The sequence below is a fragment of the Lichenostomus cassidix genome, chromosome 12 (assembly GCF_008360975.1).
Source record: "Lichenostomus cassidix isolate B80296 chromosome 12, HeHo_3.0, whole genome shotgun sequence".
Lineage (NCBI taxonomy): Eukaryota > Metazoa > Chordata > Aves > Passeriformes > Meliphagidae > Lichenostomus > Lichenostomus cassidix.
This window is the reverse complement of record NC_139493.1, coordinates 12377196-12393871: the sequence shown is the minus strand read 5'-3', so window position 1 is coordinate 12393871 and position 16676 is coordinate 12377196. Positions and strand designations below refer to the sequence as shown.

Sequence of the window (16676 nt, the reverse complement as noted above, 5' to 3'; positions counted from 1 at the left end):
AACTCTAAAGAGAGATGTGGTGTTAATTTTTCCATTTTGCATAAAGGAACACATGAGAAATATAACCATATGAAGCACGTGAGGTTCAAATTCCATCTGTTGGAAATTTTCCAGAAACACATTATATTAACCAGATCAAGGCAAAATTGGTATTTTGCACCGTAAATTGCCTACAAACCCTGGGGATGGAGACAGTGATGTTGTCACCAAAAATCAGCATTTCTCTTCGTGGTTTTCCACGGTCAGATCTCAGAGAATACTTTTGAAGTCAAGCATCAAATTTGTGGCCTTGAATACAAGTTCCCTGGAATGTAATGTATCACTTAAACAGATCCATTTAAGAACATTCATTTCTCAACCACCGAACTCAGTAACTTACACACTGTAGAAATTCTCCTGGAATAAAGCTCAAAGTCTATCTCAAATATGGAAGAGATACACAAGAATCTTTTCTTTCCAACTCTAAGAAAAAAACAGTTGTTGATGTAGTAACTCTGCAGAGGTCTTCAAATTCTACTAGTTTTTTTCCCCACCCTAAATAGCAAATATTTCATGGATACAAATGAGGTGAGCAGTGCATCCTCTGGCAGAAGAGGAAGGAACCATCAGCTCTTTGTGGGAAGAGATTCATTACACATTCTAGAAGACACACAGTGGAACAGAAGTGAATTTTCCTCAATAGTTTTAAAACACAATTGAAAAATAAACTCACTTGTAAATGTTGAGAGTTGTCAGTCATATTGTCCTCTCGCCTACGCACTTCTTCCAACAGCTGTGCATTCTTCTTTTTCTCCAGCTGCTGATTGTGCTTCAGATTGGCAACCTTCTTGTTTTGGTCCTTCATATGTCTAAGAATTGCACACACAAACCCATTAGTGTTGATGACTGCAATCACTTCTTTTGCACTAGAGATTAATTTTGTGACTACAACACAGGACATCGGTTCTCCAGCAGACACAACTATTCCAACTATTAGTTGCAACGATAAAACTTCATGTTGTTTTCAAGATGACATATCAAAACAGCTCCGAGATGATACAGTAGTAAAGCAATTATTTGGGCTTACAAGATTTTTCTTTTTATGATTTGCTTAAAAACATTCATACATATTCTGAGCTTGCTTAAAAATATTCATACATATTCTGAGCTCTACACAGCAAAAATTATTGAAAGAGAGAAATTATCCAAGAATCCTTACCCACTCAGTGTATTCAGGAGAAATTTTAATAGGTAGTTCAAGTAGCATTAATTTCAAAGGACCAGAAGGTGAAGGTGATGACTAATGTATGTTGTGAAATTCTATTGTTTAAAACCTGGACTAAAACCACAGTGTTTAGGAGGATTAAAGTGTGATAGGGTAGAAGGTCAGGTCATAAATATGCCATGAAGAATAAAGGATGCCTTTACAAATAGCTTTGTACATGACTAAAATATTTCTATCATCTTTAGTAATGGGATTTCTTTCTATGAAAAATAATCAACAAACACACTTATGAGCCATTCCTAAGAAAATTAAACTATCTTTGCCACCATTATATTTCTTTTTTTATATTTCTTTGCCACCATTTGTCTTTTGTTAAGATTCTATTAATCAAAAAAATTAAAATAAAATCTTATTCCAATATTTAATTATCTTTTATTGTGGATGTTATTAAGTTACCAAGAGCATTTCTGGGACTCGGCATACACCTTTTTGAGAAACAAGGCAAACCAACTTTGCCTGGCAGGTAATGAAAGCATATCCTTGCATTAATGCTTCCTACCTGCTTGGATTCTTAGATATTACTTTCCAGACTTTCTTTGACTTGGAGGAATTTGTTCCCTTTTATCTATAAAAAATAAAAGTCACGTGCAAATTCCTAATGAGATCTACTCACTAATCCTATTGTGGCAAATGAAGAGAATATTATTCAATGCCCAAAAGGATCACTGAAAATCCCTCCTTTGCTTCCACATCAGAAGCAGTGAAAAAAAGTTATAGAATACATTTCTTGCATGGATTTTATTATACTATGGAAACTGGGTCATTTGATATTTACATCTATCACTGGTTTCTTTGTCCTACCAGTATTTATTTATTTACACTGAAAAATTTACAATTAACTTGCAATCAATAAATGTGCCACAGTATTAAAATTTCCTAAAAGATGCTTCATAAAAAAGTTTGTAAGTACAGCACATAAGAGAAAATATAATAAATTATACCTAAAAACAAAAGGTAACTTCAATTTGCCCAGAAAAGAAAAAGCAGACAACTAGATCAAATATAGGTTATCTGTTTGCCACTCCAAGCAAAAATCAGTTTCCTGTTGTAATTCTATCTCGTAATTGTAAGCACAGACTTACTCAGTATAAAACCAAAATTAATATTGGAAAAACTACATCGACAACTTCATATATAAATGTATTTGTCAGAAATTTTGACGGTGCAATATGACTTCATGATGTTTGTTAAAACATAAATTGGTTTCCAATCTCATGTTGAGTAAATGATAAATTCATGTACATTTAATCTCTGTAAGAAGTTCAATTTTATGCCAACGCTAGCCACTTCTTTCATCACCCCTCCCTCCCACAACTCCCTGTTTCAGCTTCTGTCTAATGCCACACTGAAAAGCAGAACATGGTAAAGCTGCAAAGGAAAACATCTGGTGCCCGTGATATGCAAAATCTTGAAGAGAAGGAAATTAAAGAAAGCTCTGTCATAGACTCTATTCCACAACTGGCTACATACCTATGGAAATGAAAAGAAAATGCTACAGTTAAAAAGCCTAGCTGAGGAGTTTTTAGACCTGCAATAAATGTACTGGGGGAGTCCAATGCAGCAAATAAGTATAAAAATATATTCCCCATCAGCCTTTTTTTTTCTTTTTTTTTTTTTTCAAATAGCAACTATCTAATATAATCCTTGGTCCACTAGAATATTTAAGTTACTTGCTCTGGTATGTTTTCATGTGGCTCTGTTTCTAAAATGCTTTTGAATAAAATAGAAGATTAGGATAAGTAAAAAATAAACATGAGAAATAGAAAAATATTTGGAAACAGTACACAATCAGCATAAAATATCATATGCCATGACCATAGATATATGACCATGATATATGATAAAATATCCACACAGCTTTCTAGTAGCTATGCTGATGTGCATTGTTGAGTCTACATTACTCTTTATCATGTGGAATTCATTTCATGTGTTCTGCTCCACTGCTTGAATTTAAAGCTCTAAGACCACAAAATTCATTAGACAGAATAAAATAAATAAAAGACTACTGCTTAAGACATATGCCTTCAAAATCTGAAGTGTGTGTTGTGGGGGTCTGGCCAGTAGAACTGCTCTTACCATCACAAGTTAATAATTTTCTGATAGTGCAGCATTTTCTGATAGTGTAATTGCCCCAAAGCAGGAAGATGAAATCCACAGCTCTCTGATTTTCCACATTGTTATAGTTCATTTTGAAGTCAGGCATCTTTTCTCTTTCAGGGAGCTAAATTCTTTAACCTCTGAGCCAGACATTACAGTCATCTCAAGCTGGTTATTAACCAACACTCTGCTGCATTTGTGATTTTACAAACTTCACAGGGCTGGAAAGCCAGGCTACAAACCAACCCTAAAGCACCAAGTCCAGAGAACACTGGAGTGGTGCCAACACTACATTTGGCTTCAAGCAATGATGTTCTGAGCTCATAAACATTTAGGAAACAAAGCAGACTAAAAAGCGGTGTAGATGACTAACTCTTTGCACAGATGCTTAATCTTGGCCAAACATTAAAAAGTAGGATTAATGACAGTTTTTCAGAAAACAAATTTACATTTGTTTGTGTTCATGTGGTTATAGCCAGTCAGCAACTGTCATAGAAGATCTAGCAGCTTAGGATCAAAAAAGGATTCAGAGTGAAACTAAACTGTCTTGAAAACAGAGCTAGAATATAAACACATCTTGAATAGTTTAATTTTTTTTTTTTAAATGTTAAAAGTAAATAAATTCTGATCTGTTATAGAATTACAAATTGAAGGATGTTATGGGCATCTCCTAACTCATTTGATAATTCAGTATCAGAGAAGCAGTATCCAGCAAACACCCATGCCATACAAATACTAGATGGCAATAATATTGGAAGTTAATAAAGAAGAGATAAACACCAGGTAAAAGAAAAAATTCTAAATAAAATCTGATTACTTTAGTACATTAGCCATTCTCTCACTCCTAAAGAGAAAAAGATTATATAAAGAAATACACTTCCTCAGATGCTATCTTACTACTAGTTAAGTTTATTTATTTATGATACCTAGCCATTGCTCCTAACTGAATATTCATTCACCTTAGATATGCTACTCCACAAAAATCAACCACTAATAATTTCCCATTCCTCTTCCTGAATCTTTCTGACCTGGGATAATTTTACGACCTTTCTCAACACACAGAAGGCTCCCCAGCCATTGATTTCCACCTCAGCTGGGCACTAGAGTTAAAATCAGGGATCTAAATGACAGCAGTGCCTAACTCTGTCTTCCTCAGCATCCAACAGTTTTTCCCATGGCCTCAGAATGCCAACACTGGAGCCAATAGACTGCAGCAGCTCTGACTTCTCACACTGCTGAAGAACCATCTATGACTGCTAAATATTGAGATCCACTTAGAGTATCATAGATCCAAGTGGGACAGGAAAAGGGAGAAGACAAAAATCCTTAAACAGCCCTTTAGCTTTATCTCTTCTGCCATCCAGTCCAAAGAACTCAGAGCCCATCAGTCTCCTGTGCACACAGCAAGATGCCCTAACCTGAAATGCACTGTTCATTCTATTTAAAATGTAATTGAAATGTCTTTGTAGCAAACAGACATCAGTGCCATGAGAACCCAAACCTTTGATCAGGAGAAATATAAACAGCAAAGCAGTAGTAGGAATTAGTTCTTGCAGGTATGATAGAGCTGTAATGACTGCACTTGAACCCCGTTTGTGGCTTTTTCTTGTTCTGGAGTAGCACACAAATTGATCTCACAAGTCTAACTATAGGACATTTAATTCCTTCAGTTCTACTTTTTAAGACAAGTATTAAACACTAAGTTTCTGCATATATATATCATTCAGATTTTATTTTACAGTAGTGTGTATTATCTAACCCCCAATGTTTTCATCTCTGATAGCTAAAGAAAATCAAACTATTTCATTAAATTCCCTGCTTTAATTAGCCACCTGGGTACCTTGGACAAAAAGCTGGTAATGTCAGCCAAAAATAAGTGCTACATGTTAGTATAGCCTTTACTCTATTTCATAAAGGTTTTTTTTCCCCTCAAAGCATCCAAAAAATGCAGACATGCAAAACAGTCCCAAGAGCAAAATCTGTAACATTTTCTAAAGGAATATGTCTCTGCAATAATTTTAATCACTTTAAACAGCATTGCAATGGGACCAGCTGTCTGCAAGTCAATCAAAAAAATTCTCCAGTGTGCTAGGAAGCTGTGCTCCTCAGCAAATAAAAGATAAAAAAATCAGAGAGCAAAGAATGTTTCCACAGAAACAAACAAAAAAGACCAAACCAAATCAACCAGACCAAACTATTTTATGAAATTTAAACAAGTAATCTAGATAAGATAAGAAATTCCCAAAAATGTGTTTTAAAATTCAATGTAGTACATGTATTTTAAATAAACATCTTCACCCATTGTTCTAGGTATGCACTGGGCAGATTACCATCATTATTACATGAAAAAAAATTTTTGTTTCTAACAGATCATCTCTTTCTCCTTTATAAATAGTCATCACCTCTAGAAAGAATTCATGTATGTGAGCAATGAAACAAATCTTAACATTTCACTAGGCACTCTGGGACTCAGCAGCTAGTCATGCAGAAGACCTGATCCTGTAAATCCCAACCATGTGAATGTCCACTCCAAATTACGTTACTTCAGTAAGACTCAGTAGAAATGTTCCTAACAGTTCAGTTCTCACTGTCTGAAGAATGAGAGTCTATGCAGAGTTGACTAAACCAGCATAAGGGTAGTGCTTTAAAATTCAGGTCTAATTCCATTGAAATCTAAAAGCTAGAATTTTATTACAATATGAGCAGAGTTAAGTATTGTTTCTAGCATTTTCATTGAATACAAATGCATTTGCTACTATCTATCAATAAACCTGAAAAACCAAACTGGGTTGGACTCTAACAGACTATAAACACCCCAAGAGACATCAAGATGGGTACTGAGCAGACACATTCCTGACACAAACAATGACACTTTATTCACTTACAACCCAGAGATGGATTTTCTGTAGGAAATAGATATCATGATAAGAAAACCTCTACCTGTGACAGGCTGAATTTTTAATATAACAAAGAAAACATAACATACCTCGAACAAAAGTAATTTTTTTCTAAAAGAAAGCCCTCATGCTTTACTGCTGAATTGATTTAATAACTTAGACTACAGTCACCATAAGTTTAATAACATAGTAATAAAAAACCAAGCAGTGACTTTCTGTGCTGCCATTTGCATTTAAAACTTTCATGTTGGTTTTTTAATCAAGATCCTATGACCTAAAGAATTATTAGTGTCCAAATCATCTAAAATCTGGTGTGTCCTTATTCTTAGCTTTTCTTATTTTCCTTTTGTTAGCTAATACAATTACCACACTGATATCAAATTAAACAATGACTTAAATGAATAAACAAAAGCAGCTATCCCAACCATTAAGAAAATAATTGGTCTATCAAATTTTAACATTACAAGCAGAAATACTCCTACAGGCAAAGACCCTTTAAAAGCTCACAGATTAATACAGACCACTGCATATGCACATGGGAGCAAAGCGTTTTGAATCAAAACTTCTTAAGGGACAAATAAAATAATCAATAAATAGATAAATATTCTGTGGTTTTGTTAAGCATACTCAAAAGAAAAACAACCACACCAAGACTTTCTTACATGTCTGTTGTCATAAAATCCACACTATTTTTGAGGACTACTTCATCCCCAAATCTCAAGAAATTCCTTTCCTTGCATATCTGACTAACCTAGTGCCATCCTATTAAAAAAAAATCTTGTATATCCTGTCTCAGCATTGCTCTTCTTACCCTCATTAACCCAAAGCAAAAAATCTAGCAGACCTTTTTGCCTCTCTTTTATTTTGCTCTATGAAAGGACTCTATTTTCCCCTCTTTATTTCCCATTGAAAAGGAGCAGGAGCAAGACTTCAACTCCCTTCCACTTCCTTTATAACTATTTAAACTCCTAACCTGTGTGACAACATAATCTATGACCCCACGGCTCACCCTGTGACAAAATTTCATTTTTACAATTGTGCCACTTGATCTTGTTACTAAAAAAAAAAAAGTCTTTTTCTACAGTGACATAAAGGGAAGTAGCTCAGCTTCCTTAACTTATGGGATGAGAAAGAAAGCTTGAGTGGATGCCTCCTGGAGAGAGAGGAAAATCTTATCAGCCTGGTGTTGGATTTCCATTCTTGCCAGGAAGGCCAACAGGACATTATGACGTTCCCATAGGAAAGAAATGTATGGCAACTGAGTAAAATTTTGTTGCCCTTTTGAGGCAGGTAATTCTCTTTGGTTAACCTCGGCCAAACTGACTTTAGGTCATAAAGGCCACTCTTTTGCACATGCCTGAGAAAATATATTATCAGCAAGAAATGAATATTATCATCTCTGCCTGAAGAAGAATGCTTGCTCTTCTTTCTGCCATTCACCTGATGCTGAGACTACACCAAACTCCATGTCACAGTTCATCTACTCATCAGATCTGGAAGGTACCCCTCTGTGTTTTCTCCACATCTCTCTGTTAGAAAGAACTGGAAACAAAACGACCAGCACAAACATGGGATAAAAAAGTCATCCAAACAAAGCAATATTTTAAAAAATATTTTTTAAAAATTCATTCCTATATCACTAATTCTCCAGCTGAGTGCAAAAATGCCATCAAGCCCAGAATCAGCAGCTAAGATAAATGGATTTTAGTATCTTCAATGTTTTCATTACATTCCCAGCTCCTACAGGCTACATAGCTATTTTAGCTTCACTCAAAAGAGCAGGCTTGCAGCCCCCAGAGATCTGTGGGTCTCAATAAAACCCTTCTTCTCACCCCCTTACACTCCCTTCCTTTATATTTCATTATTTCAGTTGCTTGAAGGCTGGCTTCAGATTTCTTAATGCTCATATTATGGCTTTTTTTCAGTGAGACAACTATTTTGCCTCCAAATGCACCACAAAACCATATTATTGTCCTGGGAAGGACAGAACTCTGCCTGGTAGAAATAAAGCGAGTGTCACAGAAGTCACTGAAACATTTCTCACCTCAAAGACAAAAACGTGGGAGGAAGGGTTTACCTAACACACAATCTGGGAAGTTTTCCAAAACCTTTATTTAAGAAGTGTTTAGTCTGACACAGTTCCCTCCAAAGCCCTAGAGAGATGCTAGAAGTATCCACGTGAGGATAATGCATGAATGAAAAAGCCGTACTAGAATCCTGTTCCAAACTATGGTTCATGTCACTTTGTTTCAACACAGATCTGCACTGCAAGCACTGAAACCCCAAGCATCACACTGCTGCCTTCCCCAGCACATTCCTGCTGGATGACACTTCATGAACATGTGTGAAATTCGGACCAGAAGACTCATCTGTCACACATCTCTCTCCTACACCCAGGATTGTTGTGCATTTTCTTCTGATGTTCTTCAAAAAAAAAAAGAAAACACACTGCTGATGACAGCACACTGGATGAGAAGGATATTTGATCTGATTTAATATGGCGATCGCTTGCTCAGCTATTTTATTAATTGAGACCATTAGCAATAACTGTAACCAGTTACTGGAAATAATTTGTTGCCTGAAATTTGCAACCAAGGAGTTGCAGTCCTGCTACTGGTCCATCAGCTCCTATCCAGCTGTAGTCCAGGAAAGCTTTTTTCTTTAAAATACCAAGCAAACAAAGCATCTCCACACAAACAAACAAACAGAAAAAAAAGCTCCACCACCTCCCAACTCTTTCCAGTTTTTCTCTGCATCCAACTGCTCCACAGCATGGCCAGCTCAGCCTGACAGCAATCAGGATCACACCTCCTCTGCAGCACTCCATGTCTCATTGCAATTTCCTTCTGGATCAAGCTTTTTGACTGCAACTCCTGGCTCACCCTAGAAGTTCTCAGGATCAATCCAGCCACTATCATGCAACATAAATCAAGCTTTCCATACTTTTCCAGTAACTTCTTCCGACCTCCAAATAAATCAGGTACACTTTGTATGATTCTTGCTTAGAGATACAAACTTCCCCCTGTTATAAATTCAGATCAGAGCATTTCAATCCAGTCACAATCATGTTGCCCAGGCATGTTGCTCCTGCACTGTGAAAGCAAACAATATGAGTCGAAGGAGCGGTTCCACCAACAGCCCAATTCCTAAATTTAGTGCCCCTGTCTCTTCTCAGTCACAGCTTTTTGAGGGCAAGCTGTGCTATCTCTCAATGATTCTTCACTCACACAGCCCTCCACGGTGCACAGGGAACCCTGACAGCGCTGAGCCCAGGCAGTCACCAAGCTCCCCAGGCACTGCTCTGGGGCTACTTTATGCACAGGTTCAAGAGGCAAAGAAATATCCTCTGGGGAACTTGCCCCTGAGGAAAACTAGGAGGCAGCAGGTCTGGAGAAGCATAAGAAATATTGATGTCTTGAACTATGAAAGGGAAGGGTAACAGCTTCTTATGTTCTTTCTTCCCCAACAGAGTTGTGGTGTCACATCCAACCCAATCCAAAATTGATATTTTCCCTTCAGCAAGGCAGAGCTCTTTTCTCCTCATATCCACTTCATACTGCATATCTGTTTACTTAACAGAATATTTACACTCCAAATCAAATCCCAAAACAAGCCAATCACTGAGAAATTAAAAATTATCCTTCCTTATTTAAATAATCCCTTTATATTTCAACCTTTGCATGGCTTTCAGCAAACTGAAAGCACAGAACTAGCAGACAGGTTCAGCAGTGAGTGGGATGTAAACAAACAGTGCATCATTCTGTCCCAGGGCCCTGCTTGTATCTTTTTATTGTTCATCACTATAATTTCTGCTTATTTTATAACATATTATTTTGGGGTTTTTTCTTAAGAAAGTAGAATTCCAAAGAAATAAACTTTCTACTTCACTATTTGTTAAATAAAATGAAATTTACAAAAATTTTTAACCACACGTGATCAGATAAATCTAAATAATCCCTTCTCAAAATGTCATCTCTTTCAAAATATTTAAATGCTAAAATGTCAGTTCTGCATAAGTAGCAAATAGACAAAAAAGAGAAAGACATGTCAGCAATCTGCCTGTTACCCTATGTGACAACTATGTTTCTCACTCAGAATAACCAGTCTCTCAGAAGAGTAATGTATATCACAGATTCTCTCAGTTTTCAGTAGTACACTATCTCAATTTCTCCAGGGAAATTATCTTTGAACAACATATCACTCTGCCCTTGGAACCATCAAACTGACATTTGACAAAACTGTGGACGGCTTGTAGGTTAAATTTAAAACTCTGCTGGACCTTCCCTTGCACATCTCACTGAGCTCTGGCCTCCCACAGAAACAGTCAGGAAGGCCAACATCAGAGGTTGGTGGGAAACTTTCTAGCACTGGTCAGTGTATTACACATGGAAAAAATCTCCATCTCCTCCTTATCTGCAGGTAGCAAAGTTGGGGCAGTGTGTAACCTGCTGTACCCTAAAGCTGGGAGGATGTCCCTGTCCTGGTGGTTGTGCTCAGAATATTTTTATTTTGTACAGGCAGGTGCACATGGGGAGATTATGGCAATGTATTTGATTTTCTTCTTTGTCATCAGTATTGATAGCTCATTATGTTATAAAACAGATGCAGCACTTTTCTAACCATAACAACCTCATATAATTATGGATGAATAAAATGACAACTAAGAACATATTGATTAGCAGAAATTACAGAAATTAATAGATCTGTTTCTTAAATTAAGTTTTGAACTTAATGAAGATTCAAGCTGAGAAAACTTAACACTTCACTGAATTCCCACAATAAATTCTAATCATACTCTACAACTTATCCGGACTCTAGGGATGGAAGTTGACAGTGTTACGAGGACAGTTTGCTTCAACAAGGTCAGTTGGTTTTTTAGGTCAATAAAAAATAACAGAAATTGCACCTCCAACTGCTGAACAAATGTTTCTGCATACCAATCATCGAATTCCAGTGAAATCAACCATAGTGACAACCCCATAGCATAATACCTTTCTTTAGGCTCTCTCGAGCTAGAGAGATTTTCAATCAATGTTGAGTATGCTCTGATAGAAATGCAAAGTGGTCACATACAGACAATAATTTCATCATAGCTGACTCCAGAAAAAATGCATTTAATTAAACTTCTGGAAGAAAGAAAGAATCTGAAAATAAACTACCAAAGTATTTTCATCATTTGGATGTGATAACTAACCCTTCAAGCACATAAAATTGTGCTTGAAATAGATGGACAATAAATTTAGTGTTCATCCAATTCATTACTGCAATCAATAAGCCTCAAATCTCAGAAACAAAATTTTTCAGCTGGAAAGTAACTTGTGATTATGACATACATGACAGTACATCGGAGGAAAAAAGTTCTCAATCTTTTTTGCAATGAGCCATCTTAAGCTGTGCAGTTCAAAGATGTCTGTGTCAGAAACTTCTCTGACATGCCTGAGCTGTGAAATGTGAATTGTGCCTGGTTTTGAGGCTGAAACCAAAACTCTCCCAAGCTCTGCTTCCATATGAATAGAGAACAGTGCTGTGCAAAAAGTACACTTGGACAGAAAAATTACTAACACTTCAGAACTGAACATCTTACAAAGGCAGATTGAACATTTGCTATGATTCTAGTCAAATGTGCTGCATGGTAACCTGTAACCATACCTGCAGAAACTCCTCTAGAGTTGTGCTAGTCCAGAACCTGGCCAGCACAAACAGCTGAAAGTTTCTGAACCACTGCAACTCCTTGTATTCTCCTTGTAATGACAGTAAAAGGGGCAATGGAAAAGTATTAAGAATAATTCTCTGATCTTAGGTATAAATCTCTCTGTATACAACTGCCACTGCTCATTTCCTGCTGGTTGGCTTATCTACCAAAAAATTGCCAATGTTGAATTCCCTAAAAAAAGATAACATAAGCAAAACTGAAAGAAGAAAAAAATCTTCACACAAAACAACATATGAATTAAATATGTTGTTAATAAACATTTTTTTCTTACAGGCTTTTGAGAAAAAGATTTATTTACTGCAAAGTTTCTGGTCTAGAAATGAAATGACCAAAAACTTCACAATAGCGGCAAGCAGAATAAAAACAATAAAATACAAACATAAGTTATTAATGTGGAATCAAAACAGCCAAATAAATGAAGCATCAATGAAAACCTTCATTGTGGAAGGAGCATTAAGTAGGAGAGCAGAAAATACTGACCTGGAAGTCAAGCTGGTTGGAGTAGGGATGAAAGCAGCAGTTTGGAGAAAAACAGATAGGGAGGAAGACAGCAAAAGAGAATAAAGGGAGGAATACATTAGTTCTTTAAAAATATAACAAGCAGATGTTATATTAGCAGATTACTAAAATAAAATAAAAAAAAATTTTAAAAAAGGAAAGGAAAGGGAAGGAAAAGAAAGAACTAAAAATTTCTGCAGAGCTATATCCTTGCTGTGCACTGAAGAAAGCAAACTTCAAAGTAAAAGGACATCTTGTCATCAGTGGATGGGGGAAAGACATCCATCATTATAAACATCCCAAGTCCAAATTCATATACACACCAAACAGAACAAATACATTGGATGAATGTTGGCAGCATTTGCTGCCATGCAAACATCTCATCATATGCCACAAAGTCTTCCATGTGAACTGTCATAGGTTTGGTGATCCTCACTCATCAACTCTTCCAATGGAAGTCAAAGCAGATAAACAATTGTTGACAGATATTTAAAAGCACTTCACCTAATAACCAAAGATGAAGACCTGACCCCCCACCCAGGGAATGCAGCTCCTTCCAATGCTGACACCAAATTTTTAATCCAGCATGAACAAGAGGATTAATAGTTCAGCACTGAAAACACTCTGATGCTTGATAGCTTTATTTGTTAAAAAAATACCTAATGTGCCCTTTAAAATAAGTAAGGCCAAAACAATCCCCACCCAGCTAGACTAGTCCTTAAATCTGTCCTTGACACACAGCATTTTGTGCACTCAGGAAAAGGAGCATTTTTAACAGCCATAAAAGCACTTGTTTAAAAATGCAATTATTCCAAGTGCTGATGTTTTGTCACTTGTGCAATGACTTGTCAGTGCTGTGTGAACTTACCTTCATGAGAATTCAAACCCAAATCAATTCAGAATGAATGAATTCTAGTCTGAATACCACAAGGGCTTGAATATGCATGGGCAGTGTTATATACCCACTGCACATGAGAAATAGCAAAAAAACAAACTTCTTGTTTGAGAACAAACAGGTTTGTCTGGTAGCTAGTATAATATTTTAAATGGACTTTTATGTTGTTGCAATCTTTGCTGAGAAGCTACACGTAGCCAAGCAAATGACTGAACATCTCAACATACCACTGGAGAAAAGTGGATCCAAGATTTTGCAATCTTCACCACGTTGTCATCAATTTCTTTCTCTTTTCAGTCTAGGTTTACCAATGGGTAATTTATTTTGCATTGTGTGCCTCTGCTCTTTTACTGGAAGCACTCATCTTCCCCTGCAGTGCTTAGCCCTTCCCAGATTTATGCAGAACAAGCATCCCCACAGAGCTGTTGTTTTGCCAGAGAAATAAACCACTGTTGCTTAGACCTCTCCTGTGTCATGAGCACTTCATTTCTTCTCACCAGCCCTCTCTGCACCTGTTTCCAGTTTTAATTCAACTTCCTGCAATATGACTGATGAGAAGTACACAGCATTGTTCCACACAGAGCCTCACCAGCACATGATGACATTAACATCTTCCTATCCTTACTGCAGATACTTATTCTGACATATCAGGATTTACTCCTCATTACTTAGATCTCTGCTTCATTATTTTGATGGCTCATAATGACACGGCAATAAGTAAATTCACCCAATCTTTCTTTTCCAAAACTGCATCAAGGATTATCCTCAGTTTACATCAGGCAGCCTTAATGGTCCTAACTTCACAAACATGTATTTTATACTATTGTATTTCACTCATTGTGTGATTCAAACTCTCTATTACATTTCATAAATATACTTTTCATTCTAACACCATTAATAAAAGCTCTAAACAATATACTCCTTCAATCGTGGCAGTTCTGTTTCAGCTGCAGCTCCCTCTCCTTGGTGAGGCTCTTTGCATTAAAACGAGCTGGTCACTATCTTATCCAGTTTAATTACACTGTTTTAAAAAACCCACAAAAATAAAACCAAAAAAATCCTGAACCACATTTCCTTCGTCAAAAAAACAAAAGAAAAACAGCACGTTAAGTTTAACAAAAGCGTATTATACATTATATATAATATCTTACATTTAATTTTAACCTTTTTTAATTATAAGCAGATTAACTGTCAAAATTACAATAGAAATTATCAAATAGCTCTAGTATAGGAGTAGGTTCTCCTATGTAGTAATAAGAAACTGTGAAATACAAAATTAATATAGAGTAATTTAAGAAGCAGACCAACATGATCTTATATATGAGCAATAATATTAATCTGAAGTGTGATACTTTCTGAGCCAAGAAAATCACATTAAAATCAAAAGAATTACCATTCGTATGAAGACTTCTTCATAATTATTAGCAATGTTCACCTGCCAAGTGGCACACACTTATAAATTTATAACTGCCCGTATCAAAACGCAGATATTTCTACCCTTGAGTATTTATCGCTTTCTGTGTCAATACTTTCTAATTAGTAGAACATTAGTATTCATCATCTTCTTTTCATTTTTATTTGGATTTGTAAATAACTTTATTACAACCATTTTTACTTTACAAACTTATTTATATAAGCACACCTCATTATGTTGATGAATTTACATGTGAATATAATAAATATTGTGAGAATACCACAGCTTGCAATTGTCTAGATTATCACTTCCTCAGAAATTTATGTTATATATGTTAAGAATTTATGTTGTTGCAATTTTCTTGCAATGTGAAGATGTTGGCAAAGTAGTGAACATGGATCCCAGCAAGCTATGAATGAATAAATGCATTTTAACATCACATTCATTTTCCTACAAAACCCCAGAGATGCCCTTGCATCTCAAGTTCAGGGGAATGTCAAATATGTGCTAAAGGTCCATAGCAATTTTAACTACTCCACCACATTCTAAATACAGTGCATCCTCTTCCAGAGTCTCTCTTCACTTAGCAGTATCACATTATTTTCTGAAAAGTTATTGCAGGATCAACATCCTCATCAACAATAACAGACTGGAAATTGGTGTTCCAAAATTTCACTGATTAGAGTATAACAAATTTGAAAAGAAAATGAATACGAAAATGGGAAATTCTCTCCATTGCATCACCCATTACAGGGTTCTCAGACAATAAGAACAGATTGTATGCTGACAATGCTGGACCAGTATCTCTGGATCCCTTAGTTCCTTGTGTCTTTGTAACTGTTGCTTTGCTATCAATAATTTTCAATTTAATTCAAATAAATTTACTGACCTCTATCAATTCTTTGTCCCATTTTACATAATCTATTTAAATCAAATTAACATTTCCAGAAATTTGAGATCACAAACTTCAGTACTTCATCAATATCTTTTAATCTTGTCATTTTAATACTCAAACATTCAACAAGTTCATGATTGCTATCAAATAAATGTTTTAAGATTATCCTCTTGAGCAAAGGATTACCATGCCTACTGTTGAGTCTGGTGTCACACAACAATTCAGGTTTTACAATGCAAGAAGGGGATCAGTGGCTCTTTACACCAGCTGGTCACACCTGGAGCTGCTGCATTACAAACCTGGGGCTGTGATTTCCCCTACAGCCCCTGCACGGAAAGGGCAGCACTGCCTCAGCCACACAAAACCTCTAACTGTGGCATCTTTTCCAATATTCTGCTTTAGGATTTTGGAGCACGTAGGCAGAACTCACAGGCACGGTGCACAGAGTGACCACCCTTGATTACTCACTTCCTCTGAGACCTCCTTTACACATTAAATAAGGTGCAAACACTTGAGAATTCTGAACTCTGATGTGGTGAGAGAGGCAACTGCTAATTGGAGCTATCCTTATGTAAATAATCCATTCGATTTTAAATACAAATCTTTTCATACTTTAAATTTGAGGTCTCCATTCCTATGACACTTAACCATTCTTAAAGTTCACCAAACACATGCAAAGAATAACAAGTTTTGGCAGCAGGTAGCTGTGAAGGTTGATGAGATATCATCAATAAAAGGTGCTCTACACCTTTCCTTCCAAGCTGGCTGTTTTCTGCCCCCCAAGGTAACCAACATTTCTGACAGGTCTTCCCTCTTTCATGGTCATGCTCCCTAATGGATGTCATATCTTGAGTGGAACCACAGCAATGACCACAACAATGAGACCATTTAAATGTCTTTTTTGGCACCATGAAGCAGTTTTCTTCTGACTTGATTACAATAAAACACTTACATAAATTATTTGAAAACAGAATTCCTTCTTTCATTCAAGCAACAGTGACTA

At 36.2% G+C, this 16676-nt stretch overlaps 1 protein-coding gene across 5 annotated transcripts in view; it reads right to left on the bottom strand.

The window, feature by feature from the left end:
- ERC2 (ELKS/RAB6-interacting/CAST family member 2) overlaps positions 1-16676 on the bottom strand; it is a 394496-nt gene that overhangs the window by 220725 nt on the left and 157095 nt on the right. For all 5 annotated transcript variants that reach the window (XR_014854746.1, XR_014854748.1, XR_014854749.1 and 2 more), the window contains one exon: positions 713-848. Coding sequence is in view for 1 of the 5 variants with exons in the window: in XM_085072716.1 (XP_084928842.1) it covers positions 713-848 (136 nt within the window). In the remaining 4 variants the exon portion in view is untranslated. The remainder of the gene's footprint in view (positions 1-712; positions 849-16676) is intronic.